Genomic DNA, 16,878 nt, shown 5'->3' with positions numbered 1-16,878 from the left:
GAGAGGTCAAGGGAAGCAGCAGCTGAGGACTGAGCGCTGAATTTGGCCACGTGGTGGGTGGGACAAGTGACCTTGTCAAGAGGTGGGGACAGTTGCTTGATTGGAATGGATTTCAGGGAGACTGAGAAAAAAAGAAATAGAGGCAACAAATATATTCCGTTCTTAACAAGTAAGAAATAAGGTGGGACTATGCAGTCAACAGAAAGCCTTTTAAAGGTGGAAGCTTCATGATTTATTTGTACGCTGATGGCAGTGATCCAGGGGAGGAGAAACTGAGGATGCAAAAAAAAAAAAGGAAAAAAAAATTACAAGACAAATTCCTTGCGTAGGCAGAATGGACAGGATCTAGCCCATACCTGGAGGTGGTTGAGCTAGGAGCAGGTGGTAACAGGAAGAAAAGCAAAATGTAGAGACACGGAGGCAGAGGGTTTCTAGGCTTAGTGGTGGGGGATTCAGAAGTTCTCTCCTGCTTGTTTCAGTCTTCTTTGAACCTCACTTTCCACTTTTGAAAGGAGAAAAAAAAAGCGGGGGGGGGGGGGGAGTTCATAACACCTGCCTGGTAGAGTTGTTGTAAAGATTAAATGAGCAGACGCAGCTAAGCACACATGCAGCCCAGAGTCAAGGTCACGGTATGTGATCAATAAATGGCAGTTGCCCTCGCATCCTTTCATGGAAATGTTCCATTCTTCCCTATCAGATTTCCCATTGTTTTGTATCCTCCACCCCTTCCATGGCATCTATTGCCTAAGTTCTCTTCCTTCTACCTCCACTGCCCCCATCCCCTAGTTGTCCCCTAGGAAAGCCCCTCCCGCCCCTCCTGCGGCCTTCCAGTCCAGAGTCAGGAGAGGCTGGCAGAGCTTCAGAGACCCTGAAGGGGTAGAAGTAGCACCCGGCCACCCCCCTGCCCTGCTTTGCTTCCAGCTGGGTGATTGGCGGGGGCTTGTTCCCTCCTCTGTGCGGTTGTTGGAGGTCATGCTCTCCGGTCCCCATCCAGCACCGAATTTCTGCAGGTAAGCCCGGTTGTTCAGCTTGTAGGTTCTAACACAAGTTACATGGCTCTGAGAAGGAAAGGACCCAACACGCATGGGGGGGGGGGGTCTGTGGGAGTCTCTCTGCTGGAATGTCTTTGGCGCCATCTGGTGGCGGATGTCCTGCACATCTCCTGTCAGGAGGCAGAAGATGGTCTCAAACACCGATGAGCAAAACCCCCCTCTCTCTGGGGAAGGGAACTAGGACTTCACCTAGAGAAGCTGTCTAGCTCGGTGCACCTCGGGTTTAAACGGGCATATAAATCATCTGCAGACCTTCGGAAATACAGACTCTGACTCAGAAGAACTAAAATGAGAGTGGCTCTTGAGAGCCAGAGAAGAGGATGGGTGGAGGTGTTTACGTCAAGACAGAAACGGGAGTAGCTGACATAAGACTAAGAAAATCATAGCCAGGGGTATTTAGGAATTTGGAGGAGGGTCATACCATGCAATTCTCACTACCTATGTAAGCGATTTAAATAATGACTTCACTGCTCTTTGATGCTTTCTTGGCTGTCAGCTTGGTGTTCCTTTTGAGGGCAGTACAGGGCTGGGCCTGGCCAAGATACAGCCCCATTTATTCGGATTAGATAAAAATTAGTCCTGGGAAAAGAAGGGGAGGTTAGGGATGCCTGGCCAGGGAAAACAGAGCGTCTGACAGAGGAGATCCTGTGCACTGAGTCTTAAGGAATAAATAAGGAACAGATGGTAAACATCACAGGCATAGCACGGAGGTGTAAAGAGACATGACCTGTTAGGGAATGATCGCAAACATGCCTGGTACATCGAGTACACGGGGAGGCAGGAGGCGAAGGCAGGCTGATGCTGACGATACACTTTTCTATACAGGAACTAACAAAAAGCGTATCGTGAACAACTTTTTTATAGTTGCCATCACACTTGCAATCAGTTGATACTAATTAGTCTTCCTTTACAAAGTTATACTTCCAGCTAATACTTTCTTTACAAAGCAGGAATGAACCTATTTTGTTACCAAGGGTGTCCTTGGTACCTCAGAGTCTGGTACACAATTGATGCTTAATAAATAAATGAAGGCAATGAGTTCTACACAGTGACCTCTGACTACTGATTATGTTACAGTTATTGGTGCCCAAGCCCTGGAGAACAGGGAGTTCCCTGAAGGCAGGGACCATGTGTGATTCACCTTCCCTAGTGCCTAGCATGGTGCCCGTCACCTGGTAGGCCCTCTGTGCATGCACTGTGAGCTCCTTGGGGACCCTCAGAAGGGTGTTAGGAAAGCTCCCAGCAATCCTCAGTCCAGGCTGTGGGACCCAGTGTCCTCCAGGCCATTCCTGTGTGAAGGCTGGAGAGCCTGCACCCTATCTTCTGTGTCCCTACCTCAGGGTCCTGCCTTCTGATGCCACAGTGATGAACATGCATTTATTAGGCTCCTGCTGTTTGCTGTGTCCCCTGTCTTAGCCCAACACATGCCCTCTAAGCCAGGTACAAATCCAGCCCATATTCTGGAAGAAGGCCCTTCCCCAGAGCTACAAAATGCAAATGCCTTTGATAGCTGGAAAGAGAAAACAGAAAATTCACTCATGTTTGCACTCTGCCATCTTAAGTATTTGGTTGTCCCTTCCAGATTCCATGTGTGTGTTTCATTGCAAACAGAATCATGATATGTAGACCTTTTAAGGTTCTCTTCCTTCCAACTAACTCAATGAAGCATGGTCTAATGGTTAAAAGCACAAGACCTAGAACCTGATTCCCTGGGATTCCCTTCAAATGTTCACTCTGTTAATGTGATCTTGGATAACTCAGCAAACTACTCTGTACTTCATTTTCCCAGGATGTAAAACGAGGATGATAATAGTTAGGATTAAATAACTAAACATCTTTGCAGTTAGACATGTAAAGCACTTGGAACAGTATCTGACATTAGTTACAAACTTAATAGCATTTTCTCTTGCCATATCATCTACATGTGATCATTCTTAATGGTGCAGTATATTCTGAGTGTCCGCGCTAGCTAATTTACTGAACTGTTACTCCTTTGTTAAGTGTTTAAGTTATCTCCAGTCATTCTGTATTATAAATAACACAGTCATAAATATCCAAGGACATGCATTGTGGATTTTTCCATACATAGCTTCCCAGAAGTAGAACTATGAGGTTAAAGGGCACAAGCATTTTATGCCTTTGGTCTATATTGGGAAATAGCTTCCCAAAAAAGGTCGTAGCATTTTAAAATCCAACTTATGCTGCAACTTCTTACTATTCACCACTCCTTCACCAGGCTTGGAGGACATCAAATTCTTTGATTTGTGCAACTTTAACAGCCCATAAGCAGTCCCACTATAACTTCCTTTTCTTTGACTGTCATGGAGGCTAACGGTGCCCATGTGATTACTTTATTGTGAACTCTATCAGTAAGTGTCTCCACCAGTTGCTTTAACAGAGAAGACTTAGTACAAAATATTGCTTACTACGTATTTTAAAAATGAAAAGCCCTAAGCACTTGTTCTCAGTCCTGAGGCTAGGGCACAAAGAGAAGACCGGGTGGCAACTGGTTAGTGTTGGTGTCTCCGAGGTGTGTGCTACAAGGCTAGTTCTGCAAGTGATGGACAAACTGCAAACTGAATTCAGGTGCTGCTTCTGGAATATTCTGTTGCTGTAGAAGTGGAAAACCAAGGCTGTGGGGTTTCCAAATTTAGAAATATGAAAATGCAACATGTCTATTTAAATTTGAATTTCACAGAAATGATGAATAACTTTTTAGAACATTTGTACTAATATTGCATGGGAGGTATCCTAAAAAAGTTATTTATTGTTTATCAAAAATTCAAAGTTAAGCATCCTACATTTTATCTGTCAATCTCACACGGCAAGGATGATGCTGGATAAAGCATCTGTCCCCCTCACCTAGCTTTCCATCACACTGTGGTGCCCATTATTGGCAGAGCCCAGCATAGAGCCAGTTGGCAAAGCTCAGAAGTGGTTTGCAGACAAAGCCAAGTGAAGGGTGGGTTTGAAACTAAGAAACAATTACCCGATAATTGCCATAGTCCATCCTTTCAACCATTCAGCCTCCATACACACGGTTCTATACCCTGGTACTTCCAGACAACAACAAAAACAACTCTAACAAAATGCCTAATAAAATACATCTTTCCAACAAATGAAAACATTCTCACCTTCTCCCCAAAGTGGGAGGGACAAAGTCTCTACAGTCATTTTATTCGTCTCTGGAAAAGAGTCACACTACCCATCTCTAGGCAGGATTAACTGTCCTTTAAACGCAGTCACAATCACATTTGAAAATTCTGTCACCTGAAGACTAAACTATAGAATTAACCTCCAACAATACTTATATAAACATATAAGAGGAAGGAGAAGGGAGACTAAATTAGCTTATACCATTACATAAATCACATCATCATCAAGGCAGAAACTATGCCAAGCTGCTATAGTCCTTGTTTCTGTCATCAGTCATGAGGCCATAGTCAATGCTTCTGCGTTTCTTGCTTAACCTTCCATCCCATGTTTTCCTGTCCTCAGGGCCACGGTTGGCCAGGGTTCTTTAGTTTGGTGACCATACCTTTCTTTCTGAAGAATGTGAATCCTCAGTGGTCCTGCCTCTCTTTGGTTGCCATAGCAATCACTACTATCCCCTAGTGAGCTTGCAAGTACTAGGACATGCCCCAGAGGATCCCCTGGGCTTGGATCTAGACCCTCCTGCCCTCAGTTGCCCCTCAGTCATCAGGTAGCCTGATAACAGCCCGTCAAGTAGCCCCGTCTTTCTTTGTCCATGGTTTTGTGGCAAAAAGAGAACCAAATGACAAGGTGGCAATCTCAACTCTGTTTGGTAGAACCATGTTGTGAACTCTTATAGAAGCGCTTGTCTCTGGGGAACCAACACCTCCAATCCAGAGCGCATCCATTAAAGAGACTGGAAGCAAAATTTCTGCAAATGAGTTATTAGGTGAAATGATGAAAGGAACCACTTCCACTTCTACCCCTTGATTTCCAGACCCAAGTATTCTGGCTGTAGGAGAAAGGGTACAATATACTGTTTGCTAAGTCAAATCCTGTATTGCCTCCTATAAGACAGAACTTCACCAGCTTCGTGGAGTGTCACCTCACCGGAGTCTTAAGGAAGTCTTCAGTAGCCCATTCTACAGATCTATTTGGCCACCTGCTCCTGGGTGGCCAAGTACATGTCAAGACCACTGAATTCCATGGGCATAAGCCTGTTGCTTCAACTTCTGTTACTGTGAAATGAATTCCTTGATTAGAGCCTTATTGTCTGGTGTCTATCAGGATGATGACAGGGCATCCCCAGATCCCAGACATCCCCAGACTGTGGCACTGGCAGAGTCTTATATACAGGGGGAAAAAAACGTATATCCAGAGTATTTGTTTATTCCAGGGAGGAGAAATCTCTTTCCTGTCTATAATGGGAAGAGTCCAAGGCAATCATGCTGCCCGGTAAGTGGTCCCCAGAGAATGATGACATACCAGTAGCTCCCTGTTCACCTCTGCCATTGACAGGTTAGTCACTGAGCAGTAGCAATAGTGGGTCAGCCTTGGTGACAGGGCGTCCATGCATAGTTTCCATCCTTGCCACCATGACTACTTTGTACAGAAACTCACTGTGTAATCCCTAGGTGACTGGAGAAGGATGCTAAGATACACAGGACATGCCACTTTGCTCGCGTGATTGAGGGAATCTCTTTCATCATGCCCTTTGGAGAACTTTCCTATGTGGCACAAATATGTTCGCAATCTATACTGATCCCACCCTTCCCCAGATTTCCTCATCACCAAGATTACTATTCTGTTCTTTCTAAGTCCCTGACCATCAGCCAAACCATTAGCAACGGCCCATGTATCAGTGTAGACTGTAGACCTAACCATCTCTTAGACCAAAATGGACCACCAAATTTACCACTTCAAGTCCTACCCATCAGGAATATTTTTCTCGCTCTCACTCTTCAGGGCTACCTTTTGCTGGGGCTGTGCAGCTGCAACCATAAACTTCCCATTGATGCCAGTGTATCATGAAGAGTAATCAGTAAACCAAGCCCAAGCTACTTTCTCCTTGGTCGTAAGGAATCCCTAGTGAGGCCCTAGGTGTGCATCGAAGGAGAAGAAATCATGCTTCAGCAGAAGGTGTCAAATGAGTCTGAGCCACCTGCTCATGAGACTTACTTGTACCTTCCAGACGGGCTCAAGCCACTGATGATGGCTGCTGCTGGGCACACCCACCTCATGGCTTGGTGGGTAAGACAGCTCAGATCACAGGGTGACTTCATGTCTCATGGCTAGTTGGTACCCTCATTTTTAATTTGCTTTTTATCTATTTATCCCTTAAATTATTCTGTGAGGCCCACATTTCTTTTCAGCTTCTACTATATTTGTCCTTATCGTTTCGTTTATGAATGCTGGAGGGAGCAGCCGCTGACTATCTGATCCTCCCTCCCAGGGTCCAGTCCAATCCAGGAGCTGTCTGTCCAAGAACAGGCACCTACAAACAGGGCGTATACTTGCTCCCAAACCTGCATGCCTGCAGCACTGACCTCCGGAAGGGCTAAGCAGAGGTGCTTGTTCTGCAGCACATTCCAGGCATGGGGGACTCTGCCAATGGTCTTCTCTCAGGTTGGGGAGCCAGTGGCCAGAGACTGATCTCAGGGCACTCTGTTGCAGGCACGGCCTCTGTCGCTGTGGCAGGGATCCTAGCTGCTCTGCGAATCACCAAGAACAAGCTCTCCAATCATGTGTTTGTTTTTCAAGGTGCGGGTGAGGTAGGTGCCATCAGGAGAACAAGGATTGGTGGAGAAGCATGAAGGAAGGGAGGTGCTCAGGGGTTCAGAGAAGAGGAAGCAGCCAAGGTATACCGTGTTAAGTGCAGCTGCCTGGGCACCAACATTTGGGTGTCCCAAGGACTCCTGAGCCTCCTAGAAGAAGGGGGGAAGGTGCAGAGAAGAGAGGAACTTGGTAAAGCTTCTGACAAATGCTGAGCAGCTGTTTGCCTTGTGTCTGAACATCCACTGTACAATCCCTCCCAGGCAGCCATGGGTATCGCCCACCTCCTTGTCATGGCCCTAGAGAAAGAAGGCGTACCCAAGGCAGAGGCCACAAAGAAGATCTGGATGGTGGACTCCAAGGGGCTCATTGTCAAGGTACGGTCAGTCTGGAAACCTAGAGTTTTCCTGACACCTACAGCCACTGGAACTGGACTGTAAGAGGTCTCTAGGGGAGAAAGTTCTCAGACAAAACACAGTCCAACAGGGGAGTAATGTTCTACCCTCCAAAGCAGAAGATACATCCCAAAGTAGCCTTAACTGCTCTGTCCAAAAGCTTTAATATGTGGGCAACTGCGTGTATGCATGCCCCTTCCTGCCTTGGACTAACCTTCAACCTCAGTAAATCATAGTTTTCCAAAAGTAACACACTCTTGCCTGTCCACATCCTTGCATATTTTGTTTCTCTGCCTGAAATGCCTTTCCCTTTTGCCAAACACCCACTCTCATCCCACAGCCCCATCTGTTTCCTCCTTGTCTTCTGTTACCTCCTCCAAGAGGCTTTCTCTGAGCATCTAGGTCTCAGTCCACTTCCTACATTCACGCTCATGTAGCCGTCCCCCACTATACGCTGTACTTGCCACACTGTAAGGCAGTTGCCCTTTTAATTGTCTCTCTCCCCACTAGGCTTTGTAGTCTTCATATCAATGCCTGGCATGTGATGAGTCTGTAATGATGTTTGAGGTATGAGTGCAAGAATGAATAAGAAACCATCTAACTTCGGACTGGACTACAGAGAGGGGCATGTTTAGATGGCCTCCAAACTTAGAACTTCACTGACAGCTCCACGTTTTAGTGCCCCAAATTCCACTAACAGAGAATGTCAGTGAGAGACTTTTTAAAAAGATGACAGAGATAGGAATGGGGGAAGTCCAGGGGGCTCTCAACAAGAATAGAAGAGGCCCTCAGCAGAAACTGACCTTCTGTTGTCTCCTCTGGAGCTAGATCACCACTAGAAGGAATTCCTCCTCACACCCCAGGTCATTCCAGAGCACAAGGCGGCGCAGGAAGAAGATGCCAGAGGCTGCCACACTTCTCTCTTGCCACCTTTCAACATTATTTTGTTTATCCCATTAAGCTGACCCCTACTTAAGTCGCTCTCAAAGCTGATGTCTTCACTCTGATTCTCATGAGAACAGCTGACCCAAAGGAGTCATCAGAACACCTGTGCCATTTGCCAGCCTGTCAACCCCTGACTCCTATTTGAAGAAATGAAAGGATCCTGAGCTTGTTGCAAAAGCCAGCTGTGGCAAGCCTGTCCTAGGGCTTAGCTTATTATTATGCACAGGGCGGTCCATGGCTCTTGTAAAGTACATTCAGATTAGCTTTCTGATCCTGATGGCTCAGACCCCCATCCCTCAACTGGCCCTGGGTGCTGGCTGCCTTGGGGCCAAAGGTCTTGGTCACGCTCAGGCATTTCATGAGAGCCTTTCGGCCCTGGCCCGGGAACCATGACCCTAAAAGTGCAAAGCAAGGCTTTATGGATTCTCCATGTGTGGTTTGAGCTAAAGAAATCCCCCACACAACCCCACACTGTGACACAAGCACACATTACAATCCTTAGTTCCCATGCAAGTTTTCCCAGATCTGATCAAGAGGGTGAGCGACAAGGCTTCTGAGAGCTCAGACCAAAGCACAGGGCTCTCAGGGAATGTTCTCGGGATCTCCAGAGGCACCCATGTGTTCTCACTGCCAGGCATCATGTTCTCCTTTCCCTGCAGGGGAGGAGCCACCTGAACCACGAGAAGGAGATGTTTGCCCAGGACCATCCTGAAGTGAGCAGCCTGGAGGAGGTGGTGAGGCTGGTGAAACCCACGGCCATCATAGGTAGGAGGAGGCAGGAGGCCCACCGGCCAGCCTAGCTAACCCTCTTCACTTGCAGGTAGAAGCTAAGGCTCAGCCTGTCTCAGCAGGCACAAGGAATCAATGGAAACCACCCTCTCCCCCAGACCCCATGGCCACCGCAGTGCCACCATCTTTCGCTGAGGGACGACTCTATAAAAATCATAGAACTAAGGCACCAAGTTGAGGCTCAGTGATGCAGAATTATACAGTTCAGTGGAAAAGCACAGGGCTGGTCTGAGAGGAATTGAGCACTGCTGTCCCAAACAGGGGACCCTGGCATCTCTCCCTGTGTTGGGAGAGCCACGTACTCTGAAGGACTTTGCCCAGGACCAGGCAGGGACCTGAAAGGACCAGTGTTCCCTCAGGCATGAACAGGAGGTCTTGCCTAGCTCACACAAGAAGACCCTTTTCTCTTTGGCTTCCTGCATCCATCCCTATGGTGAATGCTATCTCCAAGATTCCTGAGTCTTCCATATTGCACCAAGAGGAATGGGGTGTTTATAAAGAGTAGGCCGCCCTACTACCCCCCTTTTCCCTGTAGGTGTTGCTGCCATCGCAGGAGCCTTCACGGAGCAGATTCTGAGGGACATGGCCTCCTTCCACGAGCGCCCTATCATCTTTGCCCTGAGCAACCCCACCAGCAAGGCCGAGTGCACAGCTGAGAAGTGCTACCGGGTCACTGAGGTCAGCGGGGAGTCCTTCCTGCCCTAGGCTGAGAGGACATAGTAACAATAATTATGAGTATCCCTATGAGGGTGAAGAAAAATCCCCACTTTCCTGATGAGTAAACTGAGGTTCAGAATGATGAAATAAATTGCCTGAGGTCACATTGCTGCTAAAGAGTGGAGCTGACCCTCAAACCCAGGTCTGGCTCCAAAGCCCAGGCTCTCACCATCATGTCATACTGCTCAAGGGTCCTCTAGAGACAGAGCTTTGACCAGAACCTGAGGCTTTCATAGACTTTAGGTCACCTGCACTCCTATTGTGTCCTGGGTTAGCCCTCTCGGGAGGTGACAGGTTAAAAACCTCTACCTTTCAGTGATTTCTTGGCTGCCAGGTAACTCAGTGAGAGCTAAGCTTTCTGGTCAAAGGAACAAGTGTGCTTCCAGCACCTGCTATGTGCTTGTGCTGAGCACATGGGAGAGAACAAAGAAGGGTAGGCCACCATTACTGCCTGAAACCCATCTCCAGGCTCCATCTCTGCTTTTCTTCCTGCCTCCAGGGCCGAGGGATCTTTGCCAGCGGAAGTCCTTTTAAGAGCGTGACTCTGGAAGATGGCAGGACCTTCATTCCTGGGCAAGGAAACAATGCCTATGTGTTCCCAGGAGTGGCTCTGGGAGTCATTGCTGGTGGCGTTCGGCACATCCCAGACGAGATCTTCCTCCTGACGGCAGAGGTAGCCCCATCCCTGCTCCCTCGCGTGCGTGCTCCCAGTCAGGTCTGTGATCTCTCCCAGGTGCTAGGCTGGCCCCCAGAGATTCCTTCTCTCATCTCCTCTACCCTCCTGCCCCTCACCCCAGCAATAGATCCTCAAGATGCGTAACCCTCAAGCTTCTCTCAAGATCCCCTCGAGGCTTAAACATCTCTCAGAACACACACATTTTTAAGGGAAATTAAGGAATAGTCCATGGCAGGAGGCGCTGGCAGTGCAGGAACGTCTGTCTGTCTGCTCCTCACCTCCCAGCAGTGTCCACATGCATGCCCAGAACAGAGGCGAGGCCACCAGAACCATCACAAACGGGGCTCATGGACCATGACCAGCAGCGGAGTCTTCTGACCACTGATCTTGGCCACGTTACTGGGGGAACTTATTGCAGAATAAGGCCCACCAGGGCAACTTTCTGTAAGAAAGGGATGGGCCACAAAAGCCTGGTTTGTCTGCTCTGAGGACCAGGATCTGGAGCACAGATACAGGGGTGCTTCTGCTCTGGGTACCTTCCTAGAAACACTGTCAAAATGAGTCTTTGCTGGAAGTGAGGAAAACAAGGAAAGAATTCATTAAGAATGACAGCTCATGTTCCTAATGTCGGCTGCGAATCCTACCAGCCGCAGTGGCTTACATCCACCCCGTGGTTACTAAACGACAAGCCCTTGACATCTATCTTCTCTCTGAGGAAACTACAGGAATGTCTCTTCAGGGAGGGTAAACTAATCGAAACTATAAACACACACTAAACATATTTATCCCCAGTGAGCTTCAAAGGCTCTGTGATTTCTGACACATTCTCATTTCCCCTCCCCGTGGCACTGGTGAGAGCCCCAGGCCAGCAGGACACGGGAACGGCTCCCACACAGCCTTAGCCAGCTCCTTTTCTAGAAGCCCTGCAAGGAACCATCTCATGCTCTAAGTTCCTTCTTCCTGCTTCTTGGTCTTTGAGCACTGGCTCCACAAGGACCGCAAGTGATGTCTCCTGCAGGTTTGTCAGCCTGCCCCAGGCCGTGTGCACACTGGCTATGCCTTTGTGCCACAAGCATCTGCCCATCTTGTGTGACCCTCCTGTGTCTTTCTTCTTACTGCTCTGTCAGTGGTGGTGCCCCTGTGGCCATGGGTGGAGCTGTGTGAATCCCCCCATCAGATGGAAGGAGTCATTTCCTGCTTGGAATGAGCCTTAAAGCAAACTCCCCTGTGGCGCAGAAAGATGGCTGCTCCAGCCTTCCTCTGTAACCCCAAAAGACATCGACACCCTCACCCCCTAGAGCTTGGGGCATTGGTCAGCGCCATCATTTCATGAACGGTGTCAGGAACCTCTCCTCAATCCACATGTTAATCTCTTGCTGCAGTCGGGACAAGTCCTCCCTCTTAGGAGCTGACAGTCTGTTCTTTAAAGGGCTGGCAAGTTACATTTCTGAAAGGGGTACTTAAAAGTTTAAGACAATGAAAGTTGAACCTGATTTTCCTATGGAAAAAAATAATGTAACTTTTAGGAGAATTCTATATCTCATTCCACCTTGACAACTCTCTAAACCAGATACAGTGATCATCCCGATGGGATACCCAGGAAAGTAAGGCACAGAGAGTTTAATCCGTGCCCCAGGTCACCAGGCGCGTGAGCAACAGCACCAGGAGGGCCCCAGAGGATTTACTCCAAGCTGCAGCAGAGCCTCGCCAGTGCCCAGCGTCTGAGAAGGGACCGCCAGCCACCATCCTGCTCTTCAGTCCGCAGGAGGACTCCTCCAGATGCAGATCTCGCCATGGACCTCCTGCTTCAATCTGGTCCCATCTTCCATACCTCCCCCAAGAAAATCCTTGAAAACCCAGAGCAGTTCATCTCTCTCCTCATTTTAGACATATGAATGGCTCCTCAATGCTTACAGGGTAAAACCCAAACTCCTTCATACGGTTTCCATCTAAGGCATGTCATCACCAGGCCCTCCTTTTCTCTCCAGCCTTCAGCCTCGCCCTCCCATTGACCAAGCCAATGTTCTTCTTACAATCTGGAACTCATGCTCCCTCCTGCTGCCTCTCTCCAAGAAATTGCATGTGCTGTTGCCTCTCCCTTTTCGAGTAATTCGTCCTCTGTCCCATCTCCTGGGAAGCTTTCCTGTACATGGCCGACCAGGCCCTGCCTTCCTCTGTGCCTACGTGCACCCTCTGCTTGCACTCACTTCCGTGTTATAACTGTTGTACCTGTTAGTCATTGTCCACTGCCTCCAGACTAAAGGAGGAGAAAGGCTTCTCTGCCACAGACCCTCAGCAACAAGCGCAGAGCCCGGCGTATCCTAGAGCTCAGTTAGTGTTTGAATGAATGAGCGGAAAGGAGAGATAGGAGCAGGGAAATGAGGCGGAAGAGGAGGAAGCCCACGTCCCTGAGGTCAGCCAGACTCTGAGGCAAGACCAGCTGCTCTGGCTCATCCATTCTGGGATGCAGTTTTCAGAGAGCACCACGACTCTTCCCAGCTTTAACTCTGACACAAGATGACTGGGTGGGAGTGGATTCAGAGCCGGCACATAACAGAGGCTGTTCTGCAAGGCTGGCTGAGCTCCAGCATCTGAGGCTGGAGGAGACGACTTGAGGTGGAGAACGGGGCCTCAGAGACCAGCTCTGAACCGGGGAAGGTGTGGGAGGTGCTGTTCCCAGGATGCTGGCATTCGCTGTCACTCACTGCGGAAGAAGGCTTTGCTCAGGACTGAAGGGCGAGCAGCAGGAGCTCTGCATACAGGGAAACAAGATGGCCTAGGTGGGCACCCACGATGTTACTAAGCATGGGGGAGAGGCTGGAACTCGGGGAGGGTCTCAGCGATCTCGATGCAATAGGCTGAACCAGCCATGGGGAGATCCTAGAGTCTGCTTCACAAGTCTCAAGTATATTCGTCTCAGTCTTCGTGAATCTCCTTTAGAATTTAGGGTCCATGTAGTTTAATCTCTCAGCCAATCTCACAGAACAGAAAGGATGTGTCCTTGCTTAGAAGCCCAAGCATGGGGGCGCCTGCGTGGCTCAGCTGGTTAAGCGTCCGACTCTTGATTTCCGCTCAGGTCATGATCTCAGGGTCGTGAGATGTGGCCCCATATTGGGCTCCACACTGCGCATGGAGCCTACTTAAGATTCTCTCTCTCCTGCTCCCTTTGCCCCTCACCCTCTCTCTAAAATAATAAATAAATCTTTAAAAAATAATAAAAGTCCAAGCATTAAACTGCCCTGGGGCCTTGAGGGGGCAGAGACTACAATGGGAAGTGCACTGGTTGGCCACCTCTGAGGGGTGAAGGGAGTCTCTGGGGTAATGGTTTGGGTTTGTTCTGGGAAGATGGAAACTCGGCTTACTCCTCTTGGTTCTCTCTCCCCAGCAAATTGCCCAAGAGGTCTCTGAGCAGCATCTGTCACAGGGGAGACTGTACCCCCCACTCAGCACCATCCGAGATGTGTCTCTGAGAATCGCCATCAAAGTAAGGAGCATCCTACCGCCAGTGATATGGCCAGCGCAGCTCGACAACTTCCACTCGCTGGGAGTTTAGGGGAGCTAAGGAGAGGGCAGCCGTAGCGGCGTCCTGAGCTCCCACGCCAACTCTGGCCAAGAAATGCCTGTCTGCAGCTCGAGCCCCACCCCCACACCCACTCAGGCCAGTTCTGGGAAAGCTCCTGGATTTCCCTTCAAACACCAGGCAAAAAGGTCAACAAAGTCCACAGTCTTGTGGACCAGAATGTGGGTGGAATTTTTTAAAACTGAATCATAAGTGCCCATTTATACAGAAAGGCCAATTTTCATGGCATCCTGAAAAGAGCTCTGGGAACCCCTTCACTTTCCTGAGCCTCAGTTTCTTCCTTTTCCAAAGGGGATGGTAATTCTTCTGAGTTCTGAAGACTAAAGAGGACAGCCAGAAGCTCCACACTCAGAGAGTAAATGCTTATTCCTCCCCCTTTTCTCAGAATGCCTGGGCCACACGATGATCAGGTTCCTGGAATAGTCCAAGGAAAAATGTCCTCCTAGAGACCTTGCAGAGATGGTACATTTTCAGAGAATCAGAACACAGTACAATCAAGACTGGCCCAACATGGATAACTGTTGAATAAGGGTTGCGTTGGGGTTTATTATACTATCATTTTGATTAGTATATATATTTGACATTTTCTGTAAGTTTTAAAAGTAATTTCAGAAGATGCATTGCACAACCGCACATGCTCCCCATGAGCTGTCCATCGTAGGCTCTAGAGTCAGCCCTGAAGACTAATAGTCCAGATCACGGCCCCAGCTCCGCACTGTCCATTTCCTTCCTTTTGGGGATGTAGAGACTAATGCTCTTCTGAAACCAAATCTGATACCCAGAGAACAGTGTCTAGGCTCTTCTCCCAATTCAACCCACATTGGGGGGGGCTGGATATCAGGTACTGGACACCTGATGTGGCCTGCTGCCTAATTTTATCCTCACACTACTCCAGAGAAAGGTCTCATAACTCCCACTTTAGAGATGAGGAAACTGAGGCTCAGCAAGGATAATGTCACCACCGAGAACCCACAGGCAGTTGGAAGCTGGCGCAGACTTGAGTCCGAGGCCTCTTGAATGCAGCCTAGTGTTTATTCACTGCATCACAGCTCCCTACCCAGGTGGAAAGCTCCAAATGCCTCCTAGCCGGTGGCTTCAAGGACAACAGTTTATGGTTGCTCGGGGGCGGTTACCCTTCCACAGGCTCCCAAGTACCCTTTAGGCAACTTTTAGGCAGGTTCCTCCTTAGTTCCATTTCCTCAGCCTGTATGTGTTTCCTTAGGTCCTCGACTTCGCGTACAAACACAACCTAGCCTCCTACTACCCGGAGCCCAAGGACAAGGAGGCTTTTGTAAGATCCCTGGTCTACACTCCAGACTATGACTCCTTCACACTGGACAGCTACACATGGCCTAAGGAAGCCATGAATGTTCAAACAGTCTGATGCAGTCTCAGAGGCTGTGTGAGTCTGGAACAAGCCCAGAGTAACAACGACAATATAAATGGGTTCTAAAATGGCCATCTTTGTCACTGTGTTTTTCCTTTGAACTTTCTGGTGTGAGGGGAGATGTCCAGGCACATAGTGAATGACATCCTTGTCCATGAAGGCCCTGAGAATTCTCTTTTCTTAACCCTCTTCCGACTTCCTGCCCAAGAATTTCTTCATCTAATTGCCAACAATTAGCTAGATCTTGTGGGAAATCTAGAATCCTTCCTAGAATTCTGCCTTTACAGAGCTCAGAGTCTAGTGAAGGAGATGAGATGTGGACACGATTCGTTTTTCCACAAGGGGGAAAGTGATGGAGTCCATGAAAGAAGTGCAGATAAAGGTCAAAGATATTCACAGAAGGGAACGGAGACTTCCTTATGAGAACATAAGAGAAGGCTTCGAGGGGAGAAATGTGTGCAAAGTCCCAAGAGTGAAGATGGGTAGGAGGCATGGGAACCTGAGGAAGGGAAGGGCAGCCACTGAGCAGAGAGCACGGCCCACTCGTGAGGGAGCGCAGTCCCAGCTGGAGGAACACGCACCCTTCAAGACTCAGGTAGGTGTGAAGGCTGAGGGGCTGAAGGCAACTCTAGTCAAAAACTATCCCTCACATGTGGGTTACTGAATAGTAGGATTACTTTTTGGTTATTACTAAAAGGAAAACTAGAGAAATGTGGGCATGTCAGCAGGCCAAGGAGTGAGGAGGAAGAGAGGCAGTGAGGGGAAGAGAATCATGAAGTTCTAGGAAAGCCCTGATTTCATTTTCCTGACTCTGGTACTCTTCTCTATCTCTGCCTCTCTCTCTCTCTCCCTCCCTCCCTCCCTCCCCCCCACCCTTCACTCTGAAGGAATTCAGCAAACCAGAGCAGTATTCTTAAAGAATGCCTTCAGTCTGTCATGTGGGTTTCTTAGACAAGTTCAACCACAGCTTTCACCTCCTTCTGTCTAGCAGAGCCCACACCATGGGATGGGGAGGTGGAGAAAAGCCTACGGCCACCGCAATCAAAGGCCCTGATAAATTTCTAGAACCTATTGGTTCTTTTAACCTCTAATTTTATTGGATAACATAGAAAACAGTAAATCATGCTAAGGGAACTACCACCCCAACCCTTGCTGCCAGCTCAGCCTCAAGATCCCCACCTCCCAGTCACAGGACTGTCGGACTCCTAGCACAGTAATTAGCAGACACACTAGTCATCCCTTGCCCAGGTCTTGTTCTTCCAACACCCACTTCCTTGGTGCTGGTGCTCAGCCAAACACATCCTGAGAAAACATCCCTGTTCTACAATCCCTGGGCTCATGGAGAATGAGAACTTCTTCAGAAGAGGATTTGAAGTAAGCTGCAATCTCAATGCCAGAGAACCTCTACACTGTCATTTCTGTGTCCTGGCCCACCACTTCTGTACCCCAGCTGCACGTCTTTTGTACTCAGTGTCATAGAAAAGTAGTAGAGAAAAGCAATGACGTAAAAGCAGGTTCTTTGAAAAGATCAACTAAATAAATAAACTGTAGCTATACTGACCAAGACATAAAGAAGATACAAAGTACATTTC

General features: G+C 48.5%; 1 protein-coding gene across 5 annotated transcripts in view; it reads left to right on the top strand.

Moving 5' to 3' along the window:
* Positions 1 to 15,358, top strand: part of ME3 (malic enzyme 3) — a 218,813-nt gene extending 203,455 nt beyond the window's left edge. For 3 of the 5 annotated variants that reach the window (XM_045071348.1, XM_045071347.1, XM_013061949.2), the window contains 7 exons: positions 6,699 to 6,796; positions 7,061 to 7,174; positions 8,797 to 8,902; positions 9,462 to 9,604; positions 10,143 to 10,316; positions 13,705 to 13,803; positions 15,122 to 15,358. In XM_045071348.1, the coding sequence (XP_044927283.1) occupies positions 6,699 to 6,796; positions 7,061 to 7,174; positions 8,797 to 8,902; positions 9,462 to 9,604; positions 10,143 to 10,316; positions 13,705 to 13,803; positions 15,122 to 15,283 (896 nt within the window). In that variant the 3' untranslated portion in view covers positions 15,284 to 15,358. Of the gene's footprint in view, positions 1 to 6,698; positions 6,797 to 7,060; positions 7,175 to 8,796; positions 8,903 to 9,461; positions 9,605 to 10,142; positions 10,317 to 11,889; positions 12,237 to 13,704; positions 13,804 to 15,121 lie in introns of those variants that run through there. The other 2 variants (XR_006604189.1, XM_045071349.1) reach the window with 2 other exon arrangements.
* The last annotated feature ends 1,520 nt before the right edge of the window (positions 15,359 to 16,878 follow it).

This window comes from Mustela putorius, unplaced genomic scaffold (assembly GCF_011764305.1).
Source record: "Mustela putorius furo isolate JIRA1106 unplaced genomic scaffold, ASM1176430v1.1 tig00003987_pilon_pilon_pilon, whole genome shotgun sequence".
NCBI lineage: Eukaryota > Metazoa > Chordata > Mammalia > Carnivora > Mustelidae > Mustela > Mustela putorius.
The sequence above is the reverse complement of the archived record's forward strand: the minus strand, read 5'-3'. Positions and strand labels throughout refer to the sequence as shown.